General features: G+C 40.7%; 1 protein-coding gene across 12 annotated transcripts in view; it reads left to right on the forward strand.

The window, feature by feature from the left end:
• The window catches only part of TCF4 (transcription factor 4), a 348,714-nt gene that overhangs the window by 113,792 nt on the left and 213,069 nt on the right, over positions 1-21,853 (forward strand). For all 12 annotated transcript variants that reach the window (XM_032311422.1, XM_032311430.1, XM_032311426.1 and 9 more), the window contains 2 exons: positions 4,131-4,192; positions 7,423-7,519. In XM_032311422.1, coding sequence (XP_032167313.1) covers positions 4,131-4,192; positions 7,423-7,519 — 159 coding nt within the window. The remainder of the gene's footprint in view (positions 1-4,130; positions 4,193-7,422; positions 7,520-21,853) is intronic.

Raw genomic sequence — 21,853 nt, forward strand, 5'->3', positions numbered from 1 at the left:
ATCCACTTGCTTTTATCCTTTCCTTTCTGCTGCCCAGATTATTGTGTTTCTGCTGTTTATTCCCATCTTGGATAGAGAGTGACGGTAGGACAAGGGAGAGGCAGGAACTAAGTGTCCAGACAGCCTCTACCCCAGGCAGTTTTTCATTTGTTACTATGTTGCCCTCATGGATTTCCTGAACTATTTGTGTGCTTTTATCTCATACTCACTGTGAATCTTATTTCACTCTTTGTTTTGCCCATTCAGTAGTACCTTGTAGAATTTTGACCCCTTTCTAACAAGTATCCTGTCTATCACAGTGTACATCTGAATAAGCTCATCATACCTCTGGCTTTACTGTCCCCCTATTTTTATTTTCCAGTCTTTCAATTTCTTCAAATATTTACTTTTGTATATTCATGTTGTGTATAATTTTATAACCTTTTGTGGACCCAAGGATAGGCATTAACTCCTAAACACTTTCACTCTGCCTGGGAAGACATTTGAGAGGTAACATTCAAGATGGTTATAGAAAGAAATGAAGTTCTTTCCAGGGAAGCATTGACAGTGTCAGAAAAGAGCACTCCTGGCTTTGCGGTTGTCAGCACCTGTGTTTGCTGGTTGCTTGAGAGACTTCCCTGTTCCATCGAAGCCTCAACGTTCTCATATGTGAAATGGGGGTACTATTAGTGCATCGATGTACTTATTCTTAGTACAGTATCAGACACATACTTAAGCTCGCTAAACATTAGCTGCTGTTATTTTTTGATAGATGGAACAGTTTGGGCAGAGGGACTAGCAGGTACAAAGCCATGGAGGTATAGAAATGTGCGCAACGTCTGCGTCCATCAGCAGGGAGGAAGGAATGGCCAAGGGTAGGCCACGTGCAGGTTTACTAAAAAGTGATTCTGGGCAAGATGCAGATGTATCTGGATACAGATGTGATGGGAATGTGTACTGAATGCTGCTGAAACTGGCAATCTTGGTGGGAATTTGAAGTTCTGGAGCGAGAGAGGCACATGTTGGTGTCATGGGGGCACGGATCTGTCTTGTGTTCCTGGTAGGGCAGGATGGTGGTTCTCAAACCATTGGGCACAGGCAGGAGACTTGGGGACCTTGTTTAAAGCATGGGTTTTAAGAGCAGTCCAGACTCAGTTGGTCTGCAGTGGACCCCAAGATGCTGATTTTGAAATGAATATACAGGTGATCCCCATGTAGGGGGTCCCCAGATGCCCTCCGAGACGGACAGTCGGGAATAGTTGTTGAGAAAATGCTCACTAACTAACTGGCAGACCTGATGAAGCTCAGTGGGAGGGCAGATGGAAACAAATGACTTAAAAGCAACATGTTTACATTCATTATGAGTTACAAATCTCTGCGCTCTCCCTCTGTGGCTTCTTGCTCTTAGATAAATGAGCACCCAGCTATACAGATTTTTTTTTCTTTTTTTTTTTCAGTTTTTTTTTTTTTTTTCAAAGATAAAAGTATAATCACAAATCATACAATTGTCCTATTAGGTTTGGGAGAGCTAGAGACTGGTCCTTATCTGGTAGATATAGCAGGAGACCAGGGGATGGAAGAGCCTGTTAAAAAGAGATCAGTAAAAGGGAGGAAGCAGAAAGGAACGTAGAGCAGCGTGAGGTCAGGAAATGAGAAAGGATGGGAAAGAGCAGTCCGATCTGATTGGTTGGGAGTCTATCTGTGAAGGAACCCAGCCAGTATTTAACCTGTTTTGAAAAAGCTAGACTTCCAGCATTTTTAATTAGTGGATTGCTCGCTTTTGAAATTGCCCAGTTGGGAATACTCAAGTTTTGATGTGTTTTATCTGGCTGCTAATTAGCAGGCTGCTTGGTTGACCATCATTTTCCCTTTATTCTGTGGACAGAAGATGTTTATGAAGGTCTCCTGAAACAGTGCAGCTCAAGTCTGGGTTAAAAGGCATAAGTCACTATGTATTTAGTAGGTGTCCATATTAAGCTATAAATTAAATTCTAGTACATCTTTTCTCCAACTCGCCTCTTCCTTTTTGCTCTTTAATGTGATTTCCCCTCTGCGCTGAGCTTCTCAATCTGGACACAACTGACACTTGGGGACAGAGCATTTTTGGTGGGGGGAAGGGACTTTCTAACATTTGTAGAATGTTCAGCAGTATCCCCTCACCTCTGCCCACTAGATACCAGTGGCGCTGTCCCCCTTCGTGCCCCCCCCATGTTGTAACAAACAAAAACGTCTCCCGACATTGCCAAATGCTTTCTGGGGCCCCAAATCACCCCCATGTGAGAACAACTCCTATTTCCTCCTTGTTTCTGCCTGCTTTTTGTGTTTAAAAATTTCCTTAAAAATTGGAAAAATAAAAGGGGTCCAAACAACGTGAAATCTTATGGAACAGAGGGATTCAACTCTGTTCCTTCATTTCGTTTTGGCCAAATGCAAGAGGGAAAAAACTCTCAAATTAATCCAGGCTGGCTGTTTCAGGTGAGAAGAAAGTCAAGACATGCCAGATTTTTGAAAATCTGCAGTGGTTGAGAGATTTTTGTCGTTTATACGTTTTGTTGCTGAAAATATTTGGTTTTTGGTTAAGGATGAAGAGAACCGTGTAGGTTTGCCAGACTCCCCAATCTAGAGCGTTCTGAGTCACTTCTGCGAGTATTTCAGTTCGGCATACCCAGAGGCCAGGAGATGGGGTTACTAAACCGCAGATTTGGGGAAAACCTTGCACCTATCTCCAGACTGGATGCAGGACCCAGAGCTTTCTTGACATCCCTGAAAGCTCACAGTCACTGATTGTAGCCGTCCGCGGGAGACTTTTGTTTGCAATTGCATTATCTTCTGAATCACCCACAAAAGGAACAGAAATACTTGTTTTAAAAAAAAGGGAAAGAATTCAAGTTTAGTAATAACAATTGTCTTTTGTTGCTGCTCTCCCAACTCTTAAGAGAGTCTAAAATGCTGTGTATTCCACTGCACCCAAAAATCAATCAGTTATACTATGATTATTTCTTCTGATAATAAAATAGCAGTAATAAAAGGAATGACAATGGTGCATTAGGAGAATAAACAGTATCCCTGAAATATTAGGCAACACAATAAATGGGATTATGTCTCCTAAACTGAAGTTTCACACCTCTTCCTCCAGTCCTGTCAGACGTTCGTGATGGCCGTCTGTTATACCACCATCAAAATAATGGAACAGTGAAACTTTTTATACTTATCAAGGACCTTTCATCAACAATCTCAAAGCCATTTCTAAATATAGAGAGACTGATCTTTAGAACACATTAAAACACACGTTTTAAGCAACGGATATGATAACTTCACCGTAATAGTCTCCAGCCTGAGCACTTTGCCACTTGAAGCCCCAATCCCTGGCATGGTCGGTGTTAGAACTTTGCTGGTCCAGAGTTTGGAAGAATTTCCACTTCCTGGTAGCTCATATAGGTCTCTTTGCTATCACTTATCAAGATAAAACATTGCTTTAACAACTTTAATATTCACATCTCGATGCCCAGATGAGGGATTATAGCCGAGTGGTCAATTCTGTTACAATAATTAAAATACTGAGATAGTGTTGTCTTTACTTAAAATGTAAAACAAAACAAAACAAAACAAAAAACTCACATTGTAATATTCTTGTAGTGTACTGCTGGAAATAGATTACTGAATCTGCTTTTTGTCTTGTCTATTTTGTTGTATGCTTGTTGCCTGGTGTAATAAGCCTTGGCTAGAGAACAAGAAGTATCCACGAGCATTATGAGCACAGATGCTGCTAATGTTGGAGTGAATATTTGCCTTAACTTACCTTTTCAAAGGTTGTATTAGTGTCGTTTTAAACTTATTTTGTACAAAAGGTCTCAATAAAACTTTAAGTGCAGTTTCATGTCTATAAAAGTTGAGGCTATGAAACACTGAAGGATGGAAGTAATTTTTATGTTCATACCTCTGGTTCCTGAGGGTCCAGTTCATTTCTGCTGTGAATTTAAATGAGTTAATTTAAGTAGATGGGTCAGAAGCCACTATCATCGTGGTAGCCCCATGCCTGATTCTTAATTAAAGGCAACAGGAGATTAATTTGAAACATTAATTTAAAAGTGCATATACAAAAAGGAAGAATTACTGCAAGAAAGCCTAAAGAACTTTTCTCTTGTCCCTAGATGTAGAAGACAGAAGTAGCTCAGGGTCCTGGGGGAATGGAGGACATCCAAGCCCGTCCAGGGTAAGTATATCTAATCTTTTTTCCCACAACCAGACATCCCGCATATGTAAATTGACAAACTGGAGGTGAGTTTCTCTCTCTCACACACACAAATGCACATATATATATATATGCATACTAAGTTTAATGAGGATCAGCTTGTGTTTGCAATTTTTTTTTTCTTTCTCTTATTGGATGCTGTTATTGAATTTGACACCTGTTCCACTTCTGCTAACCAGAAGAAAAATCCTTCATTAAATATTTGGCCTTACTTTGCCAGTTATGGATCCAGCATTACAGAAAGTTATTTGCTGTAGCTGGCACAACTTTGAAAAAAATCCAAGTATCCCTGTAATGTATTGGTGTAGACTACAGAGTAATTCTGAAGACAGGGTATGAAGTTCTATCTGATCAGTATAATCTATATAATAAATTAGGGTTGATTTCATTTCATAAATGTCGTATTAATACCTGTGGTCACCAGTTGGGTTCATTCATTCATTTGGTTTCAAATTTTTGTTACTCCTTTTCATGGTTTTCCTTCATGCTTTAGCTGTTAGTTTGGGTGTAATGGGAAGACCATGGAGTGGGGTGTTTTGGCAATATGTATATTTGTGTGTATATGACCTTGGACATGTCATTTCATTTCATTGGTCCTCATTTTTCTAATTTCTAAAATGAAGAAATAAAGCTAGAATATCTTTTATGGTCCTTCCCACTTGAAGTTAAATGATTTTTAATGTATAATCTGTTTTTAATGGAATCATTTCTAGGCCCTCCAAAATCCATGTCAGCTTTTCTGATATACATATAAATACCCCAAATTAAAAATAGACTGAGAGCACATAGTCAAACAAACATGTGCCCCCACCCCCACCCCAGCCAGCTGTATAAATGAAGCATTCTGCAGGGAGGGAACATTTTACTGTAGGTATTCACGTAGATTTGAGGTGGGGGTGTTTCTATTTTGGCAGAAGAGGCAAGGAAGGTAATCAAGCTGTCACCATGAGGACATTTCAGCAAGCCACTGTTGTCCATTTCCACCTGTCCTTTGACCTTGTGGTTCTCGCTGTGGTCTTCACAGTGCGGCAGGGTCTGTAAGCTTACCAGGAGCTTTGTTGAGCCACTGCACCAGCTGTTGGAATTGATATCCTAATGCATTATATGGATGGGTTGAGGAAATCTTTCCTCCTCCTCACGTTACAGGCTACACTTGCAGAAATAAATCCATTCCCCTTGACAGCAAGTGTAGGAGATGACAGAATTTCCCTCTATTGTTTAGCTCATTCACACTTAAGGTCTTATGATTTCTCACTTTAACACTACTTTTAATTGTTCTTCTGAGAACAAGGTCCCTTAGGACTGTCCTTTTATCTCCTTTTCAGTAATTGTCCTGCCATTTTTTTTCAGGGAATATTTTGGGGAATAATTTTGAGTCAATATTTTGTAATTTCTGTCTGTCTTCTCCATCCAGGGAGTTTGCATGTGGCTGATTTCTGTGCCTGACTTGTCCCAGCAACCATGCTCAGTCCGGTCTTCTCTCATCTTAAAGGGATGATATTATACTCTCCCTTGCAGCACTGTTTGCAGTTTAAATTCCGTAGTGTGTATGCAAGGACACTGTCTAAGATGAGGACACTTAATAAATAAAAATCAGTGTTATACAATGCCTGGCATAGAATAAGTGAGTGCAAAACCCATGCTAGGTATTAAAATATATAACATCTTTTTATACACTGACATAGTGGCAGTGCTAGATTATGGTATCATTCAAGTTAACTTTTCTAAATGAGGAAAAGTGATTAAAAACAGGATTATTTGGAACCTTACGGGTTCCAGTTATTCTCTAGTGAAGTGACATGCATTTTCATTTCTCATACAGCATCCGTCTTTTTTTGTGTGGGCAGATTCTGCCCTTTGACTAACATGCCAACTGATACCTCTGAGTAAATTTGACTTGGTCTTTATGGGCACTACAACCAGCTGAGCAGATCAACTTTGTTTTTTTTTTTCTTCCTTTATGGTTACTTGATGCACCTTAGTCTGAAATTTGAACCCTATTTATAATATAGGTGATTTTAACTTTTCCTATATGTTATCAGATTCCTTCATTAATAAGTGGACAGTTTAAAAGCATTATTTTAGGGGCACCTGGATGTCTCAGTCTGTTAAGTGTCTGCCTTCAGCTCAGGTCATATCTCAGGGTCCTGGGATCAAGCCCATGTTGGGCTTTCGCTTCTTCCTTTCCCTGCTGCTCACCTGCTCATGCTCTCTCTCTCAGTCAAATAAATAAATAAAATCTTTAAAAAAATAAAACCATTGTTTTAATTTTAAATTCTGTTAAAATAATTAGATAATCATAATCATGACAGATTTCTGCCAAAAATTAATGTCTGCTTTAAAACTTCTTTTTTTTTTGTGGCATGCTTTGTCCAAATCCAAAAGTACTAATTTATGCTAAAGTTTTGATGTTCCTCTGCAGTCATGTTGTAATAATTTTAATGTTCTTATATGTTAATTACTGATGGAACGATCCAGTTCCCTTACAACCATGGTAACAACTATCCCAAAACGTTGAAATTTCAATACCGTAAAACCAAATGTTGTTCAAAAGGCTGTAACTTGATCTTCTAAAAGAAATTCATTATAGGCTATGGGTCATTCTCACTGAAGGCACAATCTTGCTTTTTTTTTTTTTTCTTTTTTAAAATAATGTGGGCTTCCTAGTACCTGGGTGGCTCAGTTGGTGAAGCATCTGCCTTCTGCTCAGGTCACGATCCCGGAGTTCTGGGATCGAGTCCTGAATCGCGCTTCCTGCTCAGCGGGGAGTCTGCTTCTCCCTCTTCCTGTGCTGCTCCCCCTGCTTGTGCTGCCTCTCTCTCCGTCAAATAAATAAAATCTTTTTAAAAAAAATTAAGGGTGCGTACCAAAATAGTAACTTCCAATATTTGCAGTACATTTTATATGTGTCAGGTGTTTTATTTCAGTTAATCATGTCAACAGCTTCCTGCAGTTGATTCTACTATTATTATTTGTAAGATTTCACAGTTACCGTGAGGAAAACTTGAACTCTGCAGACTCTAGAGCCCTCACTTACTGGACCTGTGAAGAGGCAGTACCCTTATAATGAGGTTCCACAGTGGGAATGTGGACTTCCAGTTTCCTTGGCTCTCAGAGTTGTCAGTAGGGAGGGTATTTATATGCTGATTTATTCATGCGAAATGAAAACTTATGATTTTTTTTATTTACAGAACTATGGAGATGGGACTCCCTATGACCACATGACCAGCAGGGACCTTGGGTCACATGACAATCTCTCTCCACCTTTTGTCAATTCCAGAATACAAAGTAAGACCAATTTTAAATTAACATGCACTTTTTGAATGCTGGTATTTTGCCGTAGAAAGGGGAGAACATGGTCCAGATAGAGGATCTGTTTTTAGGGACTTGGATATTTACCCAGTTCACTCTAGTGATTTTAAATTGCGGGAAAATACTGGCAGTTTATTATGCTTGGTAATCGCATGTAAAGGACTACGTTTTATAACCGCGTGGAGTTACAGGATTTCAGTGATATCGAATTGCCGTGGAAATTTTGTCTTCCTTATAAAACTCTTATCTCAATTTCAGTGTTGCAATACTTGTATTCTGATTTAAGGTTGATAAAGTGGTGGATATTTAAAATACGGGCTTGTCTGTTGGCAATGATATATAGTCTGGGGTTATGGAAACCCCTTTAATAATAGGTTTAGATTGCTGAAATCAGAGTAGTGTACTGAAGTTGATTGTGAGTTCTGGTTGTGTATTTATCTTGGTGTGAGCTTTTTAGTGCTGGTGGTCTAGGTGGACTGTACCGTACTTCACTGGAATCAAGCTACGCTTGAGACAGTTTGCGAGTTTCCAGCATGTTCTTCATACTGGCTTCTTTCATGGGTTTTTCTGTTTCATTTACCCTGTAGGGATGTGTGTCTAACAGCAGTAACCCCAGCAATGAGCAATAGCAGGTTTCTTTAGTTTCGAATGGAACAATGATCTTTGTCCTGGTAAATGTGGGTTTTTTTTCTTAAGCAATATTAATAAATCTCTCAACTTGGTCAAATTCTATTGCAAATCCATCAATAAATGAAGTAAAATTTCTTGGCAGGAGGCGTTGGACCATACTCCAGGAAAAACACACAGCCATAATTATATCACTCTGAAACCATAATTGCAAATGCTTCTAAAGAATGTCCCTATTTTTAAGCCTTGGAAGCTTACTTGTTATTTAATGTATAGATTGTCTTTGAATCTCAGTCATTTTTTTCAAAGTCACCATCAAATCCAGGTGTTTAACACAAAGTAGACGAAGCAGAGGGATACTAGCAACTTGTTTTAAGTGACATCATATGCTCGTGCCTTTAAACATTATTCCAACTTTGAGAACCATGAAGTCGTGTTTGATTATTGGTTCTTAGACTTGTGTTCCTTTTTACTTTAAAACGATAAATGTCCAAGCTATGCCTTAATTTTGTAGCTAAAGCCAGGTTCCCAGTTTTTTATCACTTGTTGAGAGGGAGGTGCAACAGTTTCATCCAGACACAGAAGACGAGATACATCTGTCAACTTAGATTTCAAAGAACAACTTTGGACTCTTCCGTGACAATCGTGCTAATATTAAATTCTAACACCTTGCTTCTCCAGTCATCCTTGCTCAATTTCATAAAATAGAATAAAAGATTAACTTGAAAATAATCATCTTGGGGAGTAGTACTCCCGTGGCATATTAAAGAACTCCCTTGGAAGATTCTAAAACTCTCCTCTGATGAGCGAAAGTAAAATAGAATGAATGAATCGCTACTCATATGCAGAAGTGTCTGTTAGGTACGTGATAAAAAAGTTTTCCCCAAGACCAACTGGATAAATTAGTATCACGTAATACGCCAGGCAATACAAAGACATTAAATATTGGTTCTTGTTCATCTGTCCTTATGGGCAACTGTTTTACCAGCCAAATTCGTTTTTCCATCCAAGTAGTATTTAAAATCTACGTGGGCTGCGAGCCTGGAGCTAGAGCAGAGAGCGGAGTCTTTTCACGTAGTTGTTGTTTAAGCTGAAAGTCCATGTCAGCTGTGTTCTTTTATCCCGTCTGCCTCCTTCCCATTAAACTCTTAAATATGGAGGCCAAGACAGTCTCCTGCATTGTGATAGGAAATGCTACTATGTCCGGGAGGCTCCCACCCACTGTTCCCCATGAAAGGACTTCTCTGTTAGATAAGCTGTCTGGTCTGAAACATGGCTCTTTATTGTTTACAAACTGCTACATTTTCCACCTCAAGCAGATTTTTGCACAGAATAGATTTGTGCTGGGGCTAAATGGTTTATCTGACATTAACGGCGCAGTGTCAGACTGGGGTCAGGGAAGTCGCCCTCGGAGCGAGAGGGCACGGCACAGTCTGCAAAAAAAGGGAAAAAGACATTCAAACAACTATGAAATACCTTGCATTTTTAGTTTGGAAAAGAATTTAAAAATATTTTCAGAGGACTGCCCACGAGGCCGCATTAACTCTTGCCACCCCTGTCTCACATCCCAAGTGCCTTCCGGATCTGGCTTGACTATCTCAGGGCTAGATCAGGGGGAACAAAGATTCTCATTGATTTTTGCCTAAGCTGCTGTTTATTGAAAATAAAACCACGTCTGAGATGGGCCATGTTTGGTGTTTATGCTGTGCTTTTCTAAAGAGAAGATAGGTTGTCTTCCAGAAATTGAAGACAACCAATTTACAAATGGACACGAAGATAAAATAAAATCTATAAATGTAGCCAACAGTTTGAACTCATGGAATACATGGTCTGCTCTACTCTGAGCTGCTCTTTGTGTCCAAATCCGTATTCGGTGGACTTGAAGTTTTCATTCTACCAAAAAAGAAGGCATTAGACGTCACTGGAAGTTTTTGACAACAGTCAATACCCGCTTTCAGAATCTTTAGTTTTCATTTAAATTACAAAGGATTTCTTTGCATGTCAAAGATTTAATTCTGCTGTGATGTCACATTAGGGTAAAAGCTATAGCATAAGAAATAAATCAGCCACTTTATTGGACCAGATTCTCTGTTGTCAAATCAATCAAGCCTGTGACTGAATTAGGCGTCTGCTACAGAAACAAGTGACACTAATTTTACGGGAAAGAGTTATTAACTGCAGATGACCTGATTTTTTTTTTTTTTTTAAGTAAACTGTTCATTTAGTGGGGTTTTATTTTATTGCAAGGACAGAAAAAAAGTAATGAACTGCTCTCTCCTTTTGGGAGTACATTATTATTATATATTTTGTTCTTAATGGTAATATGCTATTTTGGAAATGATGCAGGCATTGCTACCATTTGCTCATAAACCCTTATGTAACAAAAGCCCTTTATTACAACCCTGAACTTTCTGATGTCACAGGAATGGTTTTGCGTCAATGTTCCAGTTTTTGTGATAGAATACTTAGGTTTGGCACCAGAATGCCAAAGCTCAACTCATTTGTGTATCTCAAGTTTTTGCAGAATGGTATATAGGTAATAGTATCTCCATTAATTTATTCTTTAAGCCTGCATAACCGAATGTAGTATCCTATTGGATAGTTTGTGAATCCCTAAACTAAAAAATGAACAAATGAATACAAATGCGCCTGCCTGCGTGCGCAGGTGCGTGCGCGTGCACACACACGCCTATTCCACTAGAATTAATGACCCCTCTTTGTCAATAAGGCTGCACCACTTTTTCCATTACTATCCATACTTATAGTTGCCATACCAAGTTTTGGAAGTTGAGATTGTGTAAATCCTGTAAAGGAAAACATAACTAAAATAAACAAAAAAGCCAGCCCCTAATTTAAAATAAAAATAAGTGTGCATGACTTTTTTCCCTCTCCCGTGGGGGAGTCTTGGGGAACTGAGAGACTACATTAGTGAGTCATCGAGCTGACCGCCTACCCTGACCAATTCGTGTATGTACTCTCTTTTTAAAATGTTTTTTATTTTTTTATTGAGGTATAATTGACAGATGACATTATATTAGTTTCAGGTGTACAGTAAAGTGATCCAATATTTGTGTATTCTACTCTTTTACCTGACATTTCCTGAATCCTCAACCACTGCTTTCGTTGGGCAGAGACAAGCAAGCCAGTTTGCATTTTTGCTTCTTTGAAATGCCATGTCCCATTTCGCATCTGGAAAAAACAACACGCTTTTTCTTTGTGAAGACGGATGGTTATTAATGATAAAAACATACACTTGATCTGCTGGAAACTTGTTCGCTACAGTTTTTAAACAGTTTGACTAAACCTTTATAGGTGGTCAGTGAGTAGCTTTCAGAATATGCTGATGTGACAGAGGGGCCATGGGTCTGAGTCTTGGGTTTTTAAGAGGATTATATGCTATGGAATAGTTTGAAAATACTGACAAGAGCTATACGCAAAGAGTATGGACTTTTTAACATTCCTGCCCCTGCTTGTTTTCTTGCAACCATTAAACTTTTGCAGGTAATTATCCAAATGTTTTTAGAATGGGAAACGGTATATTTTCTAGCTAATACTTTTTGATCTGAGGAAGGACCTAAGCATGCATTTTCCTTCTATTGTTCCAGAGCCTTAATTGAGCAACTTGCCAGTAAGATGACAGACAAGCATCGGTAACTGAAGGATGAGAAAAGTGATCCTTTTGGGCAGTTGGGTGCAGCGTGGTTCAGCCTCAGCTGCTGGGTTCCAAAGTGTCCCGTCGTGAATGGTTCGGTTTCCTTGTTGTGGTGTTTGCTTCTAGTCCCACTAACGGTACTCCACCAGAGCCCTACATCATTTTCCACCATAGAGTTACTGGTTTCTAAACTAGCTCAGTGGAACATTTTACTGAAGGATTAGATCGGGGTTTCAGGCAGGACTGAAGAAAGCTGCTGGCTTATAGGATGACCTTTGAATCTCATCTGGGTTAGCGGTTGATATTTTGATTTGGTTACTGTGGTCATATTGTGACAGCTGCTAGCTCATTATAATTCGGTTCCACTGCTCCGTTGGCCTAGCGGGAATATTTAGGTTTGTATTACTTCAAAGTGTTTATGACTACCCTGAGTTTAGCCCGGCATAAAGGTGAAGTGTTGTGAGTGTTTTCAAATCCCTGTGGCTGAGGCCAGTGGCACAGTCTTCTTGTAAAATGGCGAGTGTGAGTAGATGCTAATACAGGGAGTTTTTCTTTTCATTGTAAAACTGGAAATAAACCTAAACGAAGAGACTCTTACTGGGAAAACTGTTTTGAAAACCTTAACGTTACAATAACCTCAAAGAGACACAGTTTTTTTCGAAGCATGGATAAGATTTAACTTGACCTCTTTGTCAGATGTTTTCTTTCCACACAGGAATTTAAATATGGGGGGGGGGTGGAGAACACAAACAAAAACAAAACCTGTATGATGATGCCAAGTGTTTGATTTTTTTCTAAAGTGCCGAGGTCAGATAATATTTTAGTAACTTCATCAAAATGCAGTTATGACTAAGGATGTCGGCTCTAGACATTTTCGTTCACTTTTAGATTGTTCTGAAGTTCGATAGTAAGAGCAGGGGGCTCGCAGCTTCATTGGTTAGGAGTGTCTGTGTATTCTCAGTGTCCGTCCTCTTTTTTTAATGACTTTTTTTTTTTTTTTTTTTTTTTGCTTGAGGTTATCTTGATATCATCCGTTATCTATTGAACTGATAATGTGGTAACAAGCAATTGCTGAGAGAAGACACGTTTAATTGTGGTGTTATTTGTTGTTTGCTTTCTTTGTTCGGGAGTTTTGTTGTTTGAAGATGTTAACTTAAAATGTCTTCCCAGAGTATGAACAAATAAGACTATTTGAAGTGTCTTCCCAAGTGATACTGTTAATCCTGATTTTGAGCTACGTCTGGGAGCCAAAGAACTGGCTTTTCTGCTCTCTGCTTTGCTGCAACCCGTGGGTGGCTCCTCAGGTCAGGTTTTCTCACATCTCTAGATTGAGGGTAGAACAGACCTTTAGATGATCTCTGAGGTAATTTTCTCATCTAATGGTCCATTGATCTTTTAGGTGTGCCATCTTATTCTTCTGCTGTATTTTATCTTTAGAGTTGTTTTATCGTTATTTCTAATCCATTCATCTCTATTTTATGATACCTTCAAGTAACTTCGGAGTGATGTGTTTTCCAAATGTTATTCTTTAAAGCCTGATTCAGATGGATGTTCCTTTTCTACCTCAGCTCATCCCATATCTGTAGTTAAGAGATTGGATTGATCGAGAATAAAATAATGACTCATTAAGTTACATCACCAGGAGAAAAGCGTTACGCATGAGCCAGTGCCTGGTTTAGAGCTGTAGGACCTCAACAGATGACTGTTGAGGGTTTCATTCACGAATAAATCAGGAAATCAGATATAGAGGGTTTAAGTCCTGAATGAAAAGCCCATAAATTAAAATCAGGCCTACATCCATTTCACTGTATCAGGAAGAAAACCCTCAACCAGAGCCGGTTTAACAGAAATTCATTCTATAGTACTATATCCTGTGCAGAATATTCCAGTGTCAGGGAGTGAAGCATATTACAGCATGGTAGATATCAGTATTCACCAAACATACCACAAAATATTTTATTTATAAAAAATAAGTAATGTCATTCTTTTTTGAAAGGCTACTGAAAAAAGTTAAGCATTTCCAGTTTTCAGATAGGAGAACTTAATTCTTCTTGTCCAGTCCATAAAAATGTCTGTCCGTCTTTCATCGGCCTTGCTTCCTTTCCACTCAGCCTTTTACCGTATGCTGTACTCTACTGAGTGCTGTGATAATCAAATACTTTCATCCATCAGGTTTTTTGAAATTTGAAGAACTGATAGCAGAAAAACATTATTTGAAAACTATAGCCAACAGAAAACTGTAGCACTTCTAAATTCCAGAGGAAGATTTCTCACATAAAAAGTTATGGACTCTAAGAGAAAATACATCATGTTAGAGTTAAATAAAAGTAAAAAGTAGTTTGTGTTGGGGAGGAATGCTTTTTCTTAGAAGTAATGGAAAATGTGACTAATGGTTGCTTAAGAAGAATTTTTCTTCCACTAGAAGTCCGGTGGTAGGCTGCTGCTAAAATTGGTTTGCAGCTCATTGAGACCCAGGGCAGGTGTCTGGGTGGTTCTTCCGTGCTTTCCCTCATTGTCTCAAGATGACTGTCATACCTTTAGATGTCAAGTGTGGGTCTGATGCAGCAAGAAGCAGGAGAAAGGGAGGCCGGCCGTGTGATACCCTTGTTCCCCTACATCCCCCGGCCACGTCCAGCTACAAAGTTCGGGTGGGGGTAGGGAGGTACCCAACAGCTCCTCCGGCCGAGTCAGTGGAAAGAGACAAGAGAGAAGGGAGTTGGGATGCCGGTCAGGCTTGTTGACTTACAGGGTTTTATTTAGCTTCTTCTCAGAGAAAAATATGTGATTTTCAACTTCACAGTCTGGAAAATTAAGAAAAAAGGCTCAAACTTTCATGCAGTAAGGAAACCAGGAAGTGGGCCCCAACTCTAAATTTCGGTTAGCAGGTTAGGGAAAGGGACAAAGGGGGGGGGTAGACAACAAAGGTAGCTGAAGTCAGGGAGGCGGAGGGGGCGCAGATGGGAGAGTCAGCCACGGGAAGGCGTCTGAGGCATGCGGTCCCCACTTCATCTCTGAGGCTCGTGCCTTCGTTGTCCTCTTTGGGCGAGGCAGTAGCCAGCTGGAGTCGACCGCCTACGTGTACGCATGACCCAGAACCTTCTCTTTTAGGTCTCTGGCTTGGGTTCCTGCTGCTCTGCAGAGCACCGATTGTGCAGCAGACCCTTAGCTCCGCCATCAGCCTCTTCCACGGTCCCACAACAGCCCTTCAGAGCAGGCCTCGTGTCCTGGAGCCACAAGGTCCCAGGACATGCCATGACGAGTGCCAGGCAGAAAGCTTTCCCAGCACCTCTGCTGACCAGTCAGATGGTCGCTTCTCTGCTTACCTCCAACACCCTGCCATGTCACCGTGAAGCACTCAGACAAGAATGCCCATTGCCCGGGGCAAAGAACACCTGCTCTTTTATTTTAGTATGTACACAGTTGTATTGGTTGATCTTTAATGTGAAGGATTAAGTGTAGCCAAAAGACGTTTAGTTTTACTGAACACGCCAAGACCTCATGATTGTGGCAAGAGCTGGATTCAACTCTTGGCCAGAAGTTTCCCACCGCTGTTGAACGGAATCATGGCATGAATCAGGCTGGTGAGAACACAGGTGGCGGTATGGACCATATACCTTTAAGGGAAAACTAGGAAGGGATATGAACTGTGCTGTTTTTATTGAGTGGTCAGAATTTTCTCTCAGCTTCTCATTGGAAAGATGGCTTCTTAGAATTTTGCCTAAGGTTGATATTTCAAAGATGCCTTTGATAGCATTAACCGGTAATCTACTTCTTGACTGGATCCTTGAGTCGGGGGATTAAGCCCTTTTTTTTTTTCAAACCTTCATGGCCCCTTCGCTCCAGGAGAAACATCAGTACCGGTACAGGGTCTCGGAACTCATGTCCATGAAAGCTGTGTGTCTACCTAAATGCCATATGGGTCATCAGTAAAAATGAGTCTATTTGCTCCGTTCATATTATCACCTTCCTTAGGACCGCAGCGGCAAAGAAACCCAGTTTTAAGCACTGCACGTCTTGAGAGGCATTATGGAATAGCAGGCTGGGTCAGGAGTCAATGCAGTCTTAGTCTCTGCTGTTCCACATCCTGGTGCTAGGACTTTGGATACATTTCTTATGATCCCCACCTTTCTCACTTCTGTGGGTGATACCTGTCATCACCCCCCCTCCCCACTCCCAATCACTGTGAGCAGGGCAGTGAAGTGACACAAGTTGGAACAGCTGCCCGGTGATTGTTCTCTTACGTACCGGAAGCCTACAGGTTGGTGCCGGTCACTTCTGTCTGCAAGTCACTGGAAACTGTATAGACGTTGGGTCTTGGGTGCTAGCAGCTTTAAGACAGCTTTACCTTCTAAGGGGACTGGAACAGAAGGCAAGGACAGGTGGAGATAGTCTAGAATGCTTGGTTCTCTAAACATCGAGACCAAGATGGAAAGATTTCTTTTTTAGCCAATTCACGAAAACAGTAAGCCTCTAAAGTAAGTTCCTCTTTTGGGGACAACTTTGTTGAGTTCAGATATGCCCCTTGTGAGAGATTTGCCTCCAGCCATTTGTCTCTCCAACTTCAATATTTTCGGGTTTTGTTGTGACACATGGCTAAAAGCACCTTGGTGTGGTATTTGAATGGTGAGGTTGGGAAGCCCACTGGCGAGTGGAGATTTCTTCGCCTGCATCGTAGGCTATGTCAGTGATGAGCAACCTCTAGGTAGGCTGCTTTTCATCAAGGAGATACTGTTCCCCAGACCTTCCACGTTCTCAGGAATGTGTTAGGGACAGTCCTCACCCACCTCAGTTGGTTCTTCTCCGGAGAAGCTGGGCATAGAATGTTGCTCTGCATGTGATTATCCTCCGATTCTCTCCATTTCAGAGGGTTTCTGGGTCCTTCCTAAGGAACTGTGTATTATTTTTGAATAGCAAGAGGCATTTAGTGGATCTCATTTCATGTCCTTTTGGAGAATATCAGGCCTAGGGATCACCAGTTGGAAGATGTATGGAGCATAGATTGGTATTAAATTAAATTGATTCCTAAGTACATAATAGTTATGGCCCAAACACTTTTCATCTCCTCAATGATTGTTTATTAATCACTTCTCAATTCCTTGACATATGTGTATTCGTAAAAAGAAAAAAAAAGGATAAGGAAGTTTCACTTTAAGTTGGTGTAAAGTATAGCTGGTGAAATTGTTAATGAATAAAAGGAAATGTTGTGAGCTTTCCCATAGGTTAAAAATCCCAGTAAAGCCCGAGGACTGGTGAAATGCAGGATGGTAAGCTGAACAAGCAGTTACTGTGAATTATTATTCCACCCAGTTTTATTTTATCAAGGTGGTTTTTCTGTTTATTGGGTCTGACCAGCTTGGCAAAAGTGATATGCAAACTTGAGAAGCATGTCGTGAATTTTGGCAGAATGTGGAAGTGATTAATTAAGTTCCACCCCCTTGTGGGCCATGTTCAAACTGAATGAAAATACAGAGTGTGTGATATCTGATAATGTCTGGTGGAGAAGGAAGAGAGAAAAGAAGAGAAGGGTGAGAAAGCTAGAGACACATAAAAATCTAGTTGACACATAAAAACCATGTGCATTTAGAGCACATGGTACGGGTTTCTAGCCTTGTATTAGCAGCACTGCTGTGGCTACGTCTCTGAAGTTACTAGGTCACTAACCGCTCTTGCCTTTTGCCCACCTTGACTATTCAGACCAAGCTGAACTCTTAACAGTTCAGTAGCCAAATCTGAATGCTTCCCATGCAAGCCTAAACTCTTTATGTGTAACTGATTGTACTTAATTGGGCAATACCCAAACATGGAGGAAAATTCGTTAGTGACCCCGTCTCCTTCAGAACTTTCAGAGTAATTGGAAGTGAGCCTAGTATCCATATTTTTGGAAGCCTTAAACGCTGGTCTCCTGGCAGGATTTTAAATTCAAGCTCTATATTGTGTGTGTGAGTGTCTCTTTTTGTGTATGTGCATGTGTGTTTGTACTGCCTAGTTTCCCTTTTCCTTATTTATTGATGGTCTCACAAATATTATTTGGAAATTGAGATGCACTGAGCATAAGTATTTTAACCATCATGGCAGACTACTTAAGCAGCGGTGGACAATCTCTGTTAGGCATTCAAGTAAGTCCGTTATGGGAAAATACGAAATAGTCGTTTGGTGGATAATCTTTTGGCGATCTTTAAGTAAGCCATTTTTCATTTTAACCTCGGTTTCCTATTTCTGTTACTGACCGAATTCATGGAAGTGTGGTCAGGGGGGAAAGAGCTCTCTGAAATCTCTTGTTACCTCAAAATAAAAATGTTCTGAATCTTTGTACTTTTAGTGATTATATTTTCCATTCACTGAGAAGTCCTCTCTGTAGTTTGAACACCAATCTGGAACTAAAGCAAAAGAAAGCACCCCTGCTCACAGTCTTTTAAAGGCATTTTAATAGTTAATGAGCTTTTGCCCCATACCCTCATGAGTTTCATTTAGTTCTGAAATAAAAATTTACGGCTGTTCTCTCGGCTGAGCTGATACTAGTTTAAGAGTGGAATTGAGTCCACACCTGCTCTAGCATAAAAAGAAGCCTCTCTGTGACTTCTTTAAAATACTCGCAGAGCAGAGCAAGAGAACTCGCTGTCCTTACAGTTGTGACTGCACAGAAACGTTCTCTGCGAACTCTAGGGAAACTGCTTCCGAATTGGTTCTGACTTGCTGATGGTAGCCCTGGCTGGACGCCCTCCCTAAGTTACTTGTGTTCCTCCAGGTGGACTGTGGCTGGTTTGCATGGGCAGTGGGTTTTTACATCAACCCCATACAGTGTACAGAAGGGAAAATCTGCATTCACTAAGCCATTTGGCTGTTCAAGACATGGTCTGTTAGTCAGGCAGAGTACAATGGCTTTTCTGAGTGCTCTAGTTAAGGGGCAGAATGTGTAAAGTAGTGAACACTTGGGGGGGACCATTAATAATTAGTATAGGCTTGTAAGTCTGTAACATGATATATAAATTTCAGTACCTGTTAAGGTTTTATCAGAGCAGATCACGTTTCCTTGGGAGGAGGGAATGTTCCTTCATATAGAAAAACAAAATGATTAAAACCATTTTCTTCCCGATTTTTATTTAAATTCCAGTTAGTTAACATACACTGTAATATTAGTTTCAGGTGTAGGATTTAGTGATTTATCACATACATACAATACCCAGTGCTCATCACACGTGCCCTGCTTAATGCCCATCATACATGTAGCCCATCCTCCCACCTTCCTCCCGTCCAGCAACCCTCAGTTTGTTCTCTGTAGGTAAGTCTGTTTTATGGTTTGCTTCTCTTTTTTCTGCCCCTATGTTCATCTGTTTTGTTTCTTAAATTCCACATATGAGTGGAATCCTACGGTATTTGTCTTTCTCTGGCTGACTTACTTCACTTAGCACTATACTCCTTAGCTCCATCTATGTCATTGCAAATGGCAAGATTTCATTCTTTTTTATGGCTGAGTAATAAGCAACTTGTTTTTTAAAAGCTTAACTTTAATTTATTTTAATAATGTGATCACATTGCATTAAAAAAGTTGCATTCTTCTCAAAAAAAAAAAAAAAGAAAAAGAAAATGCTCTCAGTTCACGTGAAAATCTTAATGACCAAAGGAGGGCTGATTTTTTTATATCAAATGCTGTTTCCCTCAGTCATTGTGATCAGGCAGTATATTTGAGGGGTTGCATTTAAAGAACATTCCTATATAATAAATACTGTTTTATATGAGTTTGACCATAGATGACAAGACACTGCTTGGAAAAAATATTTGGCTCATTCTAATATTTGGAGGCTGTTGACTTATCAAAGAAGCTGCCCCCCCATCCCTTTGCAAAACAGTGGGGGTTGTTCACTTTATAACTTCATCACAGGTATATATTCGTAGAAACGGCTTTTTCCAGAGGCTAAGTTGGAAGGGAGAGAAAAGAAAGAACATGGATCCTGTGTTCAGTTTTTGGCTTGCTTTAACCGCAAGCAGTTTTTGCACCTCGGGTCTTAGCTGTCTTAATTTTCAGATGGAGAGGAAGTGCTCCCCTATGGCAGTGAGGAAAAGGGCAAATTACATATTTGTGAAAGCAAACCGGAATATCTTACTGTTCTAAGAGTTTGTTTGGCTTCTTGGTAAATAAAATTAATGTGTTACCAGTATGTCTGCAATCATATGGTCGTCAATGTATGTATTCCTTTAACCATCTATGTAAATTCTGTTTGTACTAGAAGCCAGCCAAACTGATAGACTTCAATACTCAAGATAGTCTTTGGTTCATTCATTTAATCCAACACATCTTTGTGAAAAGTCTGTGCCGTGCAGGCCTTGTGTTAGGTCCTAACTACATAGTGATAATCCACTTTTCTTGCCTCCAGTGTGGCTCATAGTCTAAGGAAGGAATCATGGTGGTATCAGATAGTTGTAAATCAGGACATTCGGGAAATAATCATTTTATATAGGGTGCTATTGGGTTATATATCTGGGCTACCAACAACCGTCAGAGTCCCCTAACAATGACTGAAAGGTTTGGGGGCGCTCAATAAAACTCTTCCTTAGGCATTGCCATTCCCATTTCACAGGGAGAGGGGGATACCATTTGAGGGTCAGCGAGATTAGGTTGCCTGTCTGGTGTCCTGCGGTGAGTGAGCGGAGGAGCCCAGCTTCGAAGCTATAGCCGCTGCACGCCTCCCTGCCTGGCTCGTTCTCACCCCCGCCTGCGCTGCCTCACTTAGAAGATGGGAAGAATTCTCGGAGGGGCAGTAGCAGTTAAGCGCGTGTTCAGCTGCAACTAATAGAGTACCTGACAAGAGTAGGTTAGTCAAATAAGGACGGCTTTCTTCCTCACTGAAGGGGATGTCTGGAGGGAGGGCGTTGCTTGTGTCGATTCAGCAAACCAGGGCGGCCATCTTTTTCTTTCTTAGCACGTTGACGTTCCTTCCTGAGCATTTTCCTCTCCTCTTGAGTTTCTTCCAGGATGGCTGCTGAATCCCAGACAACAGTAGAGTTCCCAGCGGGAAGCTGGAGAGGCAGAAATTAGAGTAGCATCTCTCCGCCATCTATCCCATTCCATAGGGGAGAAAAAAAGCATTCCCAGAGACCGGTGACCTTGAGTGGAATTCTGCTCACCATGCTTTGGCCGACTCTGTAGCAGAGATCTACTTGTAGCTGCAAGGGAAGCCGGGAAAGTGAACTTTCCCAGTGTCTGCTGGCTCTCTGACTTGAGGCAGACAAGAGAGAGGGGCTTGAGGATGGTCACTGGATGCATCCGTATGAATTTAGTTACATGATAAGTGATAATGCATGAGCTGAGTTTTAAAGGGTGATTCAGAACTGTCTAGGAGCAAACAAAATGGCCAGTTGAGAGAGTTGCTTGTTCAGAGGTGTGGGAGCGAGAGCACGTTACACGGAGCTGGAACTGGGAGGGCACAGAGGAAGGGATTAGAATCCTGGCCCCAGAAAAGTGGGTAGGTGGAGGAAGTTGGGTTTTCATTGAAGCATGTGGCAGGCTACTCAAGGACTAATTTTAAACAGTGGGATAACATGATCCGATTTGTGGTTTAAGAACAGTCACTCCAGCAACAGTGCAGATAGGAGGCAATAGGAGATGCAGGGAGACTACTCAGGAGGTGATGAAAGCAGTTCCAAGAGGAAACAAGGAGAAATTTAACCGAATCAGGAACAATGGGGATGAAGAGGAGGCTATGGATTTGAGTGATGCAATCTGAAGGAAACCGTTGGGGTTGGTAACGCATGGATAAGGGAGGGGTCATCCTTGGCTTCTTGGCCTTGGTCTGTCTTGGGCCACCTGGTAGGTGGTGATGCCATTCATTAAGATGTGTTAATAGAGAGAAGTTGGGTTACGAGAGACTGAAGAAGTAAATTCAGTTTAGGACCTAATGAGTTTTTGAGATGTCTGTGGGTAGATGGATTTGTGGTTCTGGGCTGGGATTACAGATTTGGCATTCAGCATTCCATATTTGGTAGTGGAAGTCATGGGAATGGATAAATTACCAGTGAGAGAAAAGTGAACCTAT

This window comes from Mustela erminea, chromosome 13 (assembly GCF_009829155.1).
Source record: "Mustela erminea isolate mMusErm1 chromosome 13, mMusErm1.Pri, whole genome shotgun sequence".
Classification (NCBI taxonomy): domain Eukaryota; kingdom Metazoa; phylum Chordata; class Mammalia; order Carnivora; family Mustelidae; genus Mustela; species Mustela erminea.